The 14298-nt window shown below is 48.7% G+C and overlaps 1 protein-coding gene across 3 annotated transcripts in view; it reads left to right on the forward strand.

Moving 5' to 3' along the window:
- Window positions 1–13711, forward strand: part of TTI1 (TELO2 interacting protein 1) — a 48809-nt gene extending 35098 nt beyond the window's left edge. Inside the window, exons 6-8 of one of the 3 annotated variants that reach the window (XM_036320930.1) lie at window positions 246–504; window positions 787–874; window positions 12753–13711. In XM_036320930.1, coding sequence (XP_036176823.1) covers window positions 246–504; window positions 787–874; window positions 12753–12936 — 531 coding nt within the window. In that variant the 3' untranslated portion in view covers window positions 12937–13711. The remainder of the gene's footprint in view (window positions 1–245; window positions 505–786; window positions 875–12752) is intronic. The other 2 variants (XM_036320931.1, XR_004969762.1) reach the window with 2 other exon arrangements.
- The last annotated feature ends 587 nt before the right edge of the window (window positions 13712–14298 follow it).

A 14298-nucleotide genomic window follows, 5' to 3' on the forward strand; every position in this document is an offset into this window, starting at 1 on the left:
TTCTTTTTCTTTCTTTAACAAAAGAGGGAGGAAAATCAAGGGATTAATCATATTCATCCAACCCAAGATTCCTATAAAATACTCTCTGTGTAATCTGTATTTATGAATAGAAGCAGCCATACCTTGGGAGCAGAGACCTCTGAATTCGTAACTGTCAGAATCACAAACCATGGGCAAGGAATTAACAGCAGTAATTCCTTCCCCCCAAGCATAGACCTAGATGAAACTGAGAGAGCACTCTTTAGCTCTCTTGCTGCCCTGGCGATGTTCAGACACCAGCTTGGGGGCTGTTTCTGCAGGTTTTGCGTACCCTGGGAGGCAAGTGTGGTGATTTTCTCCGAAGCCGGTTCTGCAAAGATGTCCTACCAAAGCTGGCTGGCTCCTTAGTCGCCCAGGCTCCTGTCAGTGCCAGGGCTGGACCAGTTTACACCCACACACTGGCCTTCAAGTTGCAGCTGGCCGTTTTGCAGGGCCTGGGCCCTCTCTGCGAGAGACTAGACCTAGGTAGGTACCAGCCAGGCTCACCTGGACACACTGCATTCTGTCCCACACCCACCCTTGCACTGTCCACTTGACCATACTCCCCTCCTCTCCCTTCATGTGTACATGCTTCGATCTCACTTTGACCTCATTTGTCCACTTACTCTGATGTTGTTTTTCGTTTGTGAGGTAAAGAGCCCATATCCTCTTGGCCCGCTTTCCCAGTTTCCCCAGACAGCAGTTGGTTACTGCTTGTCCCAAATGAAGTCCGAGGGCCAGCACTTGTTTTGTTTTTCCTCTCTGCAGGTGAGGGTGACCTGAATAAAGTGGCTGATGCCTGCCTGATTTACCTCAGCGCCAAACAGCCCGTGAAATTACAAGAGGCTGCCAGGAGGTACGTCTGCTTGATCATCCGCATCTCTTTACGTTTGTCCTAAATTATATATGATTTGCTAATGGCAAGCAGAGTGGAGGCATCTCTGCGCTTTCCTCTTCTGTCTGCTTGTAGGTGAAGGTGATTTCTTCAGCTGTGCCACCTCTAGAGATGGTATTTTTACTAGACGCATTCCTCTCTGCAAGTAACCTTTACCTCTGCTGCAGCGTCAGCGCCAGTGCTGCAGGGTGGAGAGCAGGAAGGTGGTGTGCTGGAGGGGCAGAGCTCTCCTGGCTGGAGGGAGATCTGCTTCTAGGCCTGCTTGTCTGTGATCAGGTGACCCTGGCACCTCTCTGGGCCTCAGCTCCCTCATCTACAAAGTGAAAGGATGGGTTACTGATCTGGCATAATTTGACTCCAGGGCGCATCTTAATGGGCATCAGGTGTCATAAATCCTCACAAATTATACGCAAAATTGGGTGTGTGCAAGCAGACATGTACCAGTCTTTCTCTAGATCAGTGGTTCTCAACCTTGGCTGCACATTAGAATCACTGGGACTCTTTTTAAAATCCTGATTTTTGGGCCTCATCCTCCGGAAATTCTGTCTCTTTGTTATGGGGTGGGGCCACAACATTAGTAACAAAGAAACAGAATTTCCGGAGGATGAGGCCCAGAAACCAGGATTTTAAAAAGATTCCCAGGTGATTCTAATGTGCAGCCAAGGCTGAGAACCACTGCTCCAGATGGTGTCCTTACTGTTGGAGTCTGTGAACCAAGACATGTTAAGAGCCACTGGGTTAATGGCTTAAAGGGCTTTTCCCAACTCTGAAATTGCGTGACTCTCATTTCCAAAAGTTTTGCTTCCTCGAGAATAGCTGTGCCACCTCTGATGGAGGAAGCTATATCTGGTTCCTGGAGTCCTAAAGGGTTTTTCTCAAAAGCTAAAACTCTGAGCACAGCAGCGTTCCCCAGACTTGGGATCCAAAATGCACTCTGGCCCCCTTTCTCCAGCTTTCCTCTCAGCTGGGAGCAGCCTGCGCCCTGGGACTGCCATCCCCGGGATGCCAGCTGCTGGGGCAAAAGCTGGCTGTGTGGCCTGGCACACTGTCCCTGCAGCTCCATATGCTGGGGCAAAGAAACTGCCCCTCCCACTCCCAGGGCTTCTGGAATCCTGTCCCTGGTCTTCCTGGGTGGGGTAGGAGTAGTCTCGGTCCCCGGGGGGCTGAAGGCCGCTCTGACTGTGAAATGGGAAAGCCTACTTGCTCCCTTACAAACCTTGCACTCCCTGGGAGTGATGGAAAGACCTTTTTGAATTGATTTATTGTCCTTTGCAATTTTTTGCTCATGATTTCTCCAGTTCCCTTTTTTCTTTCTGTCTCTTTCCCATCACATCCCCTAGGGCCAGCATCAGTCATGCTTTCTCCAGCACGGGTGCCTCCTAGCCAGCTTCTCATCCCCAGTCATTCTGTTCCTTAAAGAACCGACTTAGGGTGAAAATGGTCCTCCCCTGGGCAGTGTCCCTGACGCCGACGTACTATGATTTAGAGTACAGTTCAAGAAGATAACGGAGTAAATGCTTTTGTGTGCCTGTTACAACCAAGAGTTACAAAGATCTGATTTTCACAGCCCCTGTCCCATTCTCCTTTTCCTACACCCATCCATACTAGACCCATCAAACAAACTAATATTCAAAATTCATTATCTTTCTGTTTTCCTTTTTTTCTTTTTTGCCATGAAAACCAGTTAAACCCAGAATTGGGCCTTGCTGCATCTGGAGTTGGTGTTCAAGGTGCCTGGGAGGAGGGGAATGCAGCCAGACCACTTGAGTGCAGAGCCTTTGTTTGCTCCTTGGCGCTCATTCTTTTCGGGGTTGAGCCAGATGACCTCCCTCTGGCCGTGCTGGGCAGGGAGGAAGTGCAGGGTTGATTGCTTCACAAATACATCATCTGCACACTTATTTTGAAGTCGGGAGAAAACGTCAGTGTGGCCTCGATCCGGAGCTGATTTGGCATCCTGATTCAAAAATTAATAAGCTCTCTAAAGGGAGAGGAAGCCTGAGACAATGGGAAGCTTGGTTGCTTTGTGAGCTCATTACCATGTGGTGAGGGAGGTGGGCGGGCCGATTAGCACCGAAACAGCCCTAGCTACAGGGACTGAGGAGCAAGGTCGGCAAATGGCCGCACCATCCATCCATTCTTTGTCCTTATTCTTCTTTCCTTCACACCCCACATCCATTCGAAAGTGAAAGCCTGTCTACCGAACTTACAGAATCTCCTTTCAAACTGTCGGCTTCTCTTTACCTCCCAGCCTCCAGGTCAGGCCAGGCCACCCTCATCTCTTACCTGAAAGACTGCAGAAGCCTTCCCGGCCCCCTGCTTCCCCCTCGCCTCCCCACACAGCCGTCTGGGACGCCCCCGCCCACTCATGGGAGAAGAGAAGGCTGTTGTGCTGGGTGCCAGGGCCCCGTGGGGAGCCCTGTAGCCAGAGGGTGCAAACCAGTCTCCGCTCAGTGCTCAGAACCAGTGTAGCCAGAGCTGTCAGAAGCCCGCTCCCTCAGGGGCAGTGAGCTTCTGCACCGGGCAGGTGACCCGCTTGCTTTGGAAGTAGCCGCTGTGTCTGTCTGGCAGGGCTGGTAAAAAACCTGTGAGGGGCGGCTGCTCTGAAAGGAGGTGGGTCTGCGTGGGACTGTCGGGACCTCTGAGGAGCAGCCTCCTTGGAGTGGAAATGGAGGCAAACTCGGCAGCTCCATAAAAATTCCTGTTTGTGTGCATTACACTTGGGTTTTTCCTTCCTTCTGTTTGCTTTTCCGGGCTCCAAAGAATGACCAAGCCTGTATTTGCTTTTTTAATTTGTCGTATTAAATATAGCCTTTGTGGCAGGCTTTTACACCAGGCTGTAAATTCTAGAAATGGAAATTGATCAGGGGGTGGTTGATATAACCAAGGCTGTAAATGCTAAGAACGGAGATGCCATTCCAGTTTAATGCTTTTATCTAGCGAATGTGCCTTGTGAGGAGGAGCATAAATCTTGCAACTTGGGAGAGGGAAGGGGATAGAGGGCAGGGTATAGCCTTGCTGTCTGTTACCACCAGGTGTCACTGTTAACTGGCTGTGCAAGAAAAATACCAGCTCCCCCAAAGTACATCTAGTTAAATAACTTCAATGGATGACAAATGAGGAAATCATGCTTGGGGTGGGGAGGAGGGGTCAGCATACCACAAGCTGTAAATAAGGCAGCGTCCCTGAGGGTAAGCATTGGATTGCAGAATAACAGGTCATATCAGTCGCGCCACCTTCTCAACCTGGGCATAGGCTAACTTAGCTGATTTAAATTCCCAAGTGGCCCCGGAAGCCTCTGAGTTATCTCCCAGCATGCAGTGGGCCTCCACAGTGCAGTGCCTTTCTGGCCATAGAGCGTTTCCTTCCCAAACATGAAAGGAATTTGAGATGTGAGCACATACCCCAGATTTCTGTGTTTTTCCTTCAAGCCAGTACATGCTCTCAGCCTGGTTCAATTCAGCTCCGTTAAAGCCATACTCCTCTGGGGCTCCCTGTCTTTTGCAGTGGGGTCTTAAATCATCTAATGCAGCGGTTCTCAGCCTGTGGGTCGCGACCCCTTTGGCGGTCGAACGACCCTTTCACAGGGGTCGCCTAAGACCATCTTGCATATCAGATATTTACATTACGATTCATAACAGTAGCAACATTACAGTTATGAAGTAGCAACGAAAATAATTTTATGGTTGGGTCACAACATGAGGAACTGTATTTAAAGGGCCAGAAGGTTGAGAACCACTGAATGAGTCGTCCACCTCAGGGCTATAAGGAATAAACAGGGCAGTACCTATTTTTAAAAGATAAAGTTCATGCCCAACAAGACTCATGTTGAAGGAACAATGCTTTTAGGCCACTTGGTCTTCACCCCAATCCCACCTCTGCCAGTGGGGAGGCAAGGTGCTAGCAAGTAGTGACCAGCGGATCACCCTCTGGTTGTGCCGGGTAGTGGGGGTGCCCTCAGAGCATCCTCTGCCTGGCCATTGTATATGAGGGCAAAGGGCACCAGGCTTGGAGGTGGAGAAATCTCAGTTCAAATCTTACTGGCTCTGTGACCTTGAGCAAATGACTTAGTTGCCTTTCCCCTCATTTCCTTCCTCTGTAAACTTGGGGTGGTGGTAACCTTTCTCCTAGAGTCACTGTGGAGATGAATTGCATGAATATGGGAGGGAGTTCACCCAGCATTCATTCATTCTCCTGATTAGCTGAGTTGTTGCTGTGTCAGGCACTGTTCTAGGCACTGAAAATGGCAGGGAGCAAGAGAGAGGCGGCCCTGCCCTACGGTGCTTATGTTTCAGGCATATATTTATGTGTGTATACACACCTTTGTGGGAAATATATCTATAAATTTTCCAAATATAAGATGGATGATGTATATACACACAGGCATATACACTTGGCCATGCTATTTTTTGTTGCTTCATCTTGACTGAAATCGGAACCAGTTTTTGACTCGGAATGATCTTTTTCATGTTAATTGTGCCGCCTCTCCCTACCGCCCATTTTTTGAGAAATCTGGACCAGATTTGAAGGTTCATTTACTGACTGACTTCCCTACTTTCTTTCTAGCAGTAGGATTCAGCCCATCAAAGAACCAGCCGGTGCCTTCAAACTCTGGACGAACAGACTGGCACAGGCTCGTTCATTTCATCCCTGTCAGAGCCCCAGTGCCTCTCTCTACGCACACCTGGGCCTATTATATTTGAACGGATCAGGAGCCACGGAGGTGATCCGTTAGTTCAGCTGAGCTTGAAATTAGTAGCTCATCCCCGTAAATGGTGTGGGCAGTGTGTTTGAGCTTGGGCTGCAGAGCCGCTTCCCCCTTGGACTGTACCCAACATGGAAATGCGGGCGCTCCTAATATTTTTCCTTTCGACATTTGATTAATAGTTGACAAATCCAGACCCAAGTAGTTAGCTTTCCCATTATCCATCTTTTGACAGGCATTGTTGCTTTTCTTTTCCAGGCTCATTGTTCTAAAAATACACTCAGATCTGAAGCTGTTCACTGTGCATATATAGGCATGATTTCCTGGTGTCAGAGATAAGAGACATCTGCCATGCAGATGACAAACAAAGCGGGTTGCTGGGTTTCAGATCTGAAGGCAGGGGCCTCTGTGCTACTTAAATCAGATGCTACCCACCCTTTCCCTGCTTCCTCGGCGTTGCCATGTGATAGATAGTCTGCCAGGGCTGACCATTTCACCACAAAGTGGGAAAGGCAGACCTGGGCTGTGCATGTGCATGTGCATGTGCATGTGCATGTGCATGTGCGTGTACGTACCGTGCTGGGTCAAGAACAAGGGTGTTCTTGGTGCTCCTGGTAGCTGGACCGCCTGCACAAGGTGGACTTCGGGTAGCACAAGGTGTGGCAGACCACGGGTAGCCATGTCATCACCGCAGGGCCTGCAGTGTGTCCTGAACACCTGAGAGTGAATGTGATGATCTCAGGACCTAGTAAAGCAGTCAGGAAACTGGCCTCGATTGTCTCATGACGTGTGTTTATTTAAAAGCTTTTGGGGGGTGAGCCAGGTACGGTGTTGAGAGCTGAAAGATTTCAAAGATGAATGCCAGGTTGGAGTTGGTCTCACCTTGCTGCTCAGTTGCAGTGTAACCTTGGGCAAGTTAATTTACTTCTCAAAGTCTGTTTCCTCATCGACAAAACTAGAATAAGCACATGTATTATTTTCCACCTCATACAGTTACTACAAGGATTCGGTAAAGTTATATAGATTATTCTTTAGCACAAAACATCAGCACAGAGTGAAAAGTCAATAAGTAGTAGTTATCATTACTTAAACTTCCTCCTTATTCCCAAAGAAATCTAGGACATCTTACAAATTAAGTGTATGCAACAAGAAAAATAGGAAGTGAACAGATTTCTTAAAAGGAAAAGAGGGTGGAATCAGGGTTGAGGTTCATATAGAAAATGCAGGCTTGGAGCTCTGTACCCCTTAGTAGAGATGAGCCTTCAGTGTGGCTCTGAGCTTCCTACCAGACAGAGCAAAGAGGGAACTGCGTCTGTTGTGCAGTTCTGGTCATTACTGGATAAGAAGAGAAAGCTTTTCAGAAAGAAGCATAGCTCTCCTTGGTACTGAACCCTAAGAAAATTTCTCCCTAGGTCGTCTTAGAGCAGCACTGAGTGTTGTTGTGACTAATATCCCTAACACCCTTGCAGTAAATACAATACATTTCCTAGAGCTGTTTCTTACGACAGCCATCAGCGGAGGCCGCTGGCTTAGTGCCAGAGCGTGGGTTCCAGGGAAGCAGTTCAGGGGGAAGGGGGGCAAGTAGGTAGCCTGCTACGGAGATGTCTTTATCTTCAAGGGTACGAATCTTCCAGGGAGGAACAGGAAACTCTGCATGTGGCCTGAGAGTGCAGCCAGCCGGGGCCAAGGCCCAAGCCAGTGGCCTCTGTGCTTGGCACAGGGCCACTTTGAGAAATCTCTGCCTAGCAGCATTGTGGTTGTTGTGGGATCTAGGCCTGCGGGAGGCCTGGGGGTAGGAGAGCTGACCAGATGGAAGGGTCTGCTTTTAAATCCTGCCCCAGTGGGATTTAAAACCCTTCTAGGTTCTGTTTTATTTTTGAGTTGCTGTGACAGATTGGTCCTCTCAGTGCCGTGTCTTTTTAAATATGCACAGAGCAGTGGAGTCATTCCACTGCATTTATGATACTTTGTCTTGTGGTACTTTAGGGGCACGATTAGCATCATAAGCTTCTACTGGTGTTTATGCTTTTAAATCCTGTCCCCGTTGCACTTAAATATTTTTAATATCAGTCTTGCTATGAGTATGTGGGTTAGAATTAGATTGAAAGATGAATGGTCTCAAACAGGATATAGTTAAATCTAACGAGAATATATAGCTAGAAAGGTAACTGGTAGTACATATTTATTTAGAGAGTAAATTGTTGCTTCAAGTCATAATCGTCCATTTTCAGCATTTAGAAACAAAAAAAGACCTCCATTCAGGGGAAGATAGCTAAATTGAATAGCAAGAAAGGACAGGCTTGAAATACTGGTTAACCAATGAACCAAGACCCACTAGAGTAAATTACCGAGTATGGAAACATCGGCCCACTGCTCACTGGCTAGGACATGTCGACACCCTGAGCATCCATTTGTTTAAAAGGAAGCACGCAGCCTCATGCGTAGCATCATGTATGGAGTCACAGGACAAGAAATGGCCAGAGGTGGAGGCTGTTCTGCCAGAGAAGGAATAACACCAAAGCTGAAACTTTGTGAATCTGCTTGCTTTCCAACAAGTGAGTTGATTTTCCGATTGCATTTAGTCACCCCATGTAGAGACAGCCTGTACATGTTCCTAAGGAGATGCCCCCGAAGAACGGCTTTAGAAGCCCTAAATTAATAAATAAATAAACAAATAGATCACAAAGCCCCAAGTTCTTTACCACTGGCATTTACACAGGCAGCTCATGGGAGCACTTTATACATCCAGAGAGAGACAAGCAGCAGCAGATCCCTCAAGCAAGTAATTGACAGAGAAAGAATAGCCTGTCGCCCAGGAGAGCTGGAAGCTCTGAATTTCGGTTACAGTTTATTTAGCTTACGGGGCCGTGATTGGCTGGTGGTTTTCTAGAGCTCCCTGTGAGCAGATGTTGTCTAGACTGAGAGGGTGAGGACACGCTCTGTGCTATTTGCATCTGCAACAGAGGAGTTTCTTTTCGGTTTGGCCACATTTCGGGGGAAGGGCCTGTGATCCAGCGCCCATGCTGTGGACTGTTGGAGCTAGGGGTGCCTTAGAACTCATCTGATGCTCCCCCATCTTTACAGAGAAGAAAGAAACTCACCTGTTCCCCTCCATCCTGGCTGCAGCCCACGTGTGACTGCCAGCATGGCCCTCTCCAGGTCGCACCGGGGCCTCTGTGATTAATCTGCCCTCCCTCGCAGTCAGGGAGCCTGAGGCCAGAGTCTTTTTGTCCATCCACCCATCTTCGTATCGCACACGCCTGGCACAGTGCCTGGCCGGACACCGGTGCTAGGACACACTTGGTAAACCATGAAGAGATGGGACCCAAACTCAGCCGACCAGATCCGGTTAGCACATTTCCTACCCCCCGAGGCCACCTCACCCCTAGCTTTGTCATCCCGAGTACCCTGATATTGATCATACAGGAATGAGCTGCTTCTGTTGGTTTGGCGTCTAGAGTTTATTAGGTACTTACGGAGAGCCGTCAGCTGCAGATAGGGCTGAAATGCAGGGAAATGGCTGCCTGCATGAAGTGAAATTCAATAAAACCGCATTTTAAGTGAAAAATCAGTATAAACACCAGGCTTCTTTGCCATGGAAACAGAGGTTGCTTAGAAACTGCCTAACAGCGAGTTCTAAATTTTTTAAAGTCAAGTTATCATTTAAGCTACACGGCCCTACAGGTTATTGAGAGATAATCACTCGCCTCAGGACACTGGGGGGCACGAGGCACAGCTCAGCGCCTCCCCAAACTCTGGGGACCAGATAATCTCTTGATAACTGTGCTCCCTGGAGCCACCGATTTGGGCCCAGGGGAAAGAGAAAGGAATTTTTGTTCAGAAGTTAGATCGTATACATACATATTTTTTAAAAGTGTTTCTCTTTGGGATTGAAACAAAGATGGAGCTGGCCATTTGGCATGTTCAGCAGCCATCTCTGCCGTGTCTCAAGATGGACGGGGAACATTTTCCTGGCAGTTGCTGCAATCAGTTCAAAGCAGAGGTCCTGTCTTTGTCTTCTGGCTGTTGATTATGCAGAAAGGGCTTTTGAGGTCTTCAGCTTTCTGCTCTCCACTCTCCAGGGGGCCCAGGATGGGCAGGGACTGGGCCCAGGACCAAGTGGTAGCAGAGTTTGGAGCAAGGCTGGGCCATGAGCACTCAAATAAGATCTCCTGGGTCTCAGGCTCAGCTCCCAGGAGCTTAAAATGAACGAGAATCCAGGTTCAGAATTTGTCAGTGTTTAGAGTTCAGCGGGTTGCATACCTTTTGCCAAGCAAGAGCACAGCTACGCAGCAACCAGGCCTGGTTGCACAGCACGGCCTTTGCTCCTGACCTCAGGCCTGCGAATGACAGAGAATATTGCATTCATTTCTTCCTTAAAATTGAAGGCAAAATTATAACCCACTTGGCTGAGAATTGGGATCCCCACCAACCAAGTCAGTGTGAAGGACGTTATGAGTGAAACAAAAGACAGATGTTTTGCCCTTTTCCGAGTGTCTGAGAAGTTTCCATGGCATGGCAGTGAGCTGGGGTTGGTAGCGATAATTATCCCTGAGGCACACGCACCCTTTCTCTGGACGGAACAGTGTTTTCATTATACACTTCAAAGTGTTTTCCTGCACCTCATCTCCTTAGAGCCTTTGAACAAACCCGTGAGAAGGGTGGGACAGGTGCGATCATCTTCCGTCAGAGAAAGAAGAAACAGGTTTATGGAGGCAAAATAATTTGCTCTGAGCCCCAGAGGTGGGAGAAGGAACCTCGTTGCTGCCTGTCACTCTACAGACTCGCCTTTAAGCGCTAAGAAATGAGACCCAAAATCATTCTTCCAAGAGTTTGGCTCTTGCTTAATAAAAAGGTGAACTTTGTACACATTTTTGCTTTGCCTCCCAGTTAACATTTTATTTAGAGATCTCACCGGGCAAAGAGAGTGGCTTTTCCTTTCCTGCCAGCGAAGACGATATTCGCATTTAGCACATTTAAAAGGACTCGGAAAATGAACATTGCAGCGTTTCCGTGCCGTGTAAATCGGAGCAGAGCTGTGACTGAACTGAGCCGTGGTGACACTTTGCTGGGTGTTGCCCAGATCGAAATATTCCTTGGAGCTGCGAGTGTGCTGTGCTGCAGTGTGAGAGATTGTTCCAGTCCTTGGAAGGGAAAAAAAATCAAGTGAAACCATTTGCATTCTAACAGTCTTTGGCACCAGGGAAAACTGTCAACTGTGTCACGTGTAAATAGAAATCTGCTTCCCATTTTTGGTGTGTTTTTTCATAATTTCCCTTGCCACTCTAATTATTAAAGATACTTGTTTTTAAACAAAAATTGTCTTCCACGCAGGCCCCATCTCCTTTCTGCAGTGAAGTGGAAACGATGAATTGGAATATTCTAATCGCTTCTCCGGCATCTACTGCTGAGGTTACAAACACAAGATTATCCTAAGTAAAGAAAACTTAGATTGTTTAGGCACAAAACAGGCCAGAACATTTTCAGAGTGTCCCCCTCCACCTATCTCCTTTGCCTCCTTAGCATATGAATATTAAACCCTAGGAAGAAAGCAAAAGTGCACAGGCTTTTCAGATTAACCTAATTAAAAACCAGAATTTAGCTCCGTTTAGCAAGCATTTAAACTCCTATTTGATGCCCAGCTGTAAGGGAGAGGTTCCTAGAAATGGTGGCTAAGAATGAAAAGGGTCCATCAAATAGACCCCATCCATTCCATCCGTCGGCAGAGAAGGGCCACCGTGAGGCCCTGTGTGGGCTGGAGCTGTGCTCTGTGGCTGGGCCTCTGCAGAGCCTGAGGGAATGCAGCCCCATTCTTAGACGTGAGGAAACCGAGGCCGAGACAAGGTGAATAATCTTCCACAGCCACTTGACTAGTGGTGTCTATGGCCACGTGAATCCTGCTAAAGCTCTCTCGTCCTTCCTTGGTGCTGAGCAGTGGCCTCTCCTTTACGGAAACCTCCTATAGAGCGGAAACCTTCCAGAAACAGACGGCACCTTCAGTCATCGGGGTGCAAGCCAGGAAGTCCTCGTTCACCGTGAGGACCTGTTCAGGCAGTGCTGGCTGCGTTCACCAGGTGTCTGGGGCGCAGAGTGAGCCAAGCAGACATGCTCCCTGCCCCCATTGTGAAGAAGGGAGATGGCCCATAGATGAGCACTTGATAAGTGCTGGGAAGGGTGTCCTGTAAAACAATAAACAGATAAGGGGTGACCACCCAGACACAATGGTCCGGGAAGCCGACCTCTCTGAGCAGGTGATGTGTGAGCTGAGGGGCAGGTGGCCGAGAGAGCTGCCCAGCTAGAGAAGGGCTCATCCTTCCTGGGGTGGAAAAGCCAGACCCTGGATCACTGAGTCAGCGGGTGAGGTTTACATTGGACTGCCCAGTGCAGTGGCCCTGGGCGCATGACTGAATGGGATATGAGCAGGTAGGAGAAAAGGGTTGTGACACCTTTTCAGACCTGGTGGGCCTCTGGTGTCACCTGGTCCAGGCTTTTCAGCTGTCTGTGTGTGCGTGGGACACCAGTACCCTGCCTCTGCCAAAGGTCATGGGACAGGGCTCAGCGGTCCTATCCCAGGAGAAGATCTGATCCCTATAGGCTTGTCCAGCCCACCAAGAATCCATGGCTCTCCGAGGCCAGAAAGGGCCAGCTTCAGGGCTCAGCAGTGAGCTGGGGGCCAGAGTGAGGGCCTGCAGACTCAGAAGCTGAGGGCTTGCCCAAGCTCCGCAGGCAGGACTGGGAGCCCTGCCCTGGGGCTTGCCCTGTGAGCGAGAAGAGCCTGGCATGAGGGTGGGCCTGTCCATTTTCTTCCTTCTGAAAAGTCTTGCTTTGCGTGTCAGAACTTAACCAATTTCTTTGCCAAGATCTTGTCTGATGTCAATATTGTTCTGCTCAGACTAATTACTTTTCTTCTGTATGTCAAGGGATAGGAAACTCTTTACCTCTGTTTCTGTTAGTCTTTGAGACCATCCATGTGGCCCTGTCTTGTGAATGAGGTGGTTTGTCCTGCTATTCAGGTGATTTGCTGTTTTGTCAGTGTTTTCTCAAATAGCCAGGAAGTCGCCTCTTGGTAGAACACCAGCAGGTTCCCCCCCTGTGCCCCAGCCACCATTCCCCTCACTGCTGTCCCTCTCTCCACAGGGTTTTCTTCCACTTGATGAAGGTCGATCCGGACTGCACCTGGTTCCTCCTGAACGAACTTTACTGCCCTGAGCAGCTCCTACCCCCCCATCCTGCCCTCCACCCTGTGCAGCTGCGGGGGGCCACGGGGCAGCAGAACCCGTACACGGCCAACGTGCTCCTCCTGCTGCGGGAGCTGCAGTGAGCGCCCCCCTGCCTGCGATGGGGTGACCCCACCCTGGCCGGAGGCCATGGCAGCCGCAGAGAAGACAGCAAGGTGGATTAGACAGCCGATCGATTTATAAATTGATCGATCACACAACTGCTTAGAAATTGGATTGAACGAAAGTAGCTGACTGTTACTTATATTTCATACCTGCTGTTTTCCGATGACATTGTCTGGCAGCTCTTAAGGGCTTAACTCCTTAGCTTACGCTGTCCAAGACCCCAGCTGCCTCACAGACCGCCCCCCACACACACACAAAGACACACACACACACAGACACACACCGGCGAGCTGACAGACACGTGGGCAGAGGCCTGCACTGCGTGCTGCACTGTGTGTCCTCTGAGTGTCTGAGGACCAGGAGGAGGGATCACTCACCAGGGGTCTTCAGAACACAGCCCCGTGTCACAGACACACACCCTCACCTCGAATAATGAGATGGAACTAACTCACTGCACCTAACCTGTTCTTTGGAAGAAAATGAAGTAAAGACACTTGTTGGATGAAAAGTATGATCAAGAGCTCACTTTGAAGTTTTCTATTTAAATTGGGTGATTTTTTAAAAATGGGTGAATGTTCTTGAATGGATCATCCAGAGCCATGGCATAAAAATCCAAGCAGCACAAAATGGGACAGTGAAAAGTCATCTCCCATTCCCCAGTCATCTGGTTTTTCTCCCCAAAAGCAAACGCTCATGACTTTTTAAAAAATATATATATTTTATTGATTTTTTTTTTTTTTTTTACAGAGAGGAAGGGAGAGGGATAGAGAGTTAGAAACATCGATGAGAGAGAAACATCGATCAGCTGCCTCCTGCACAACCCCTACTACCCGCACATCCCCTACTGGGGATGTGCCCGCAACCAAGGTACATGCCCTTGACCAGAATGGAACCTGGGACCCTTGAGTCACCACAGGCCGACGCTCCATCCACTGAGCCAAACTGGTTAGGGCGACTTTTTTTTTTTTTTTTTAAGTAGGAGATTAATTATTTTAACCTTTGATTGTGGATACTAGTATACTGATGCCCCAGGTACCCATAACGCAGCTGCCCCCATGGCCAGCCTCGCTTCAGCGTTCCCTGCCCATTTACCTCCCACCCCACCAGCCCCTGGATTATTTTCAAGCCAATCCCAGATGTCGTATCCAAGCCTTTTCTTAAACATGTAATCACATAGCATTATCACACCTACCAAAATTAGCAGTGGTCCTTTAGTGTATCCAGTGTTCAATTTCCCAGTGTGAGGGAATCGGGATCCACATCAGGTATGTACGCTGCTGTTATTAAAATGTCCCCTAATGCACTGCTCTTCATTCATAGATTCCCCCCCACCTCTTCCT

Source organism: Myotis myotis, unplaced genomic scaffold (assembly GCF_014108235.1).
Source record: "Myotis myotis isolate mMyoMyo1 unplaced genomic scaffold, mMyoMyo1.p scaffold_m19_p_9, whole genome shotgun sequence".
Lineage (NCBI taxonomy): Eukaryota > Metazoa > Chordata > Mammalia > Chiroptera > Vespertilionidae > Myotis > Myotis myotis.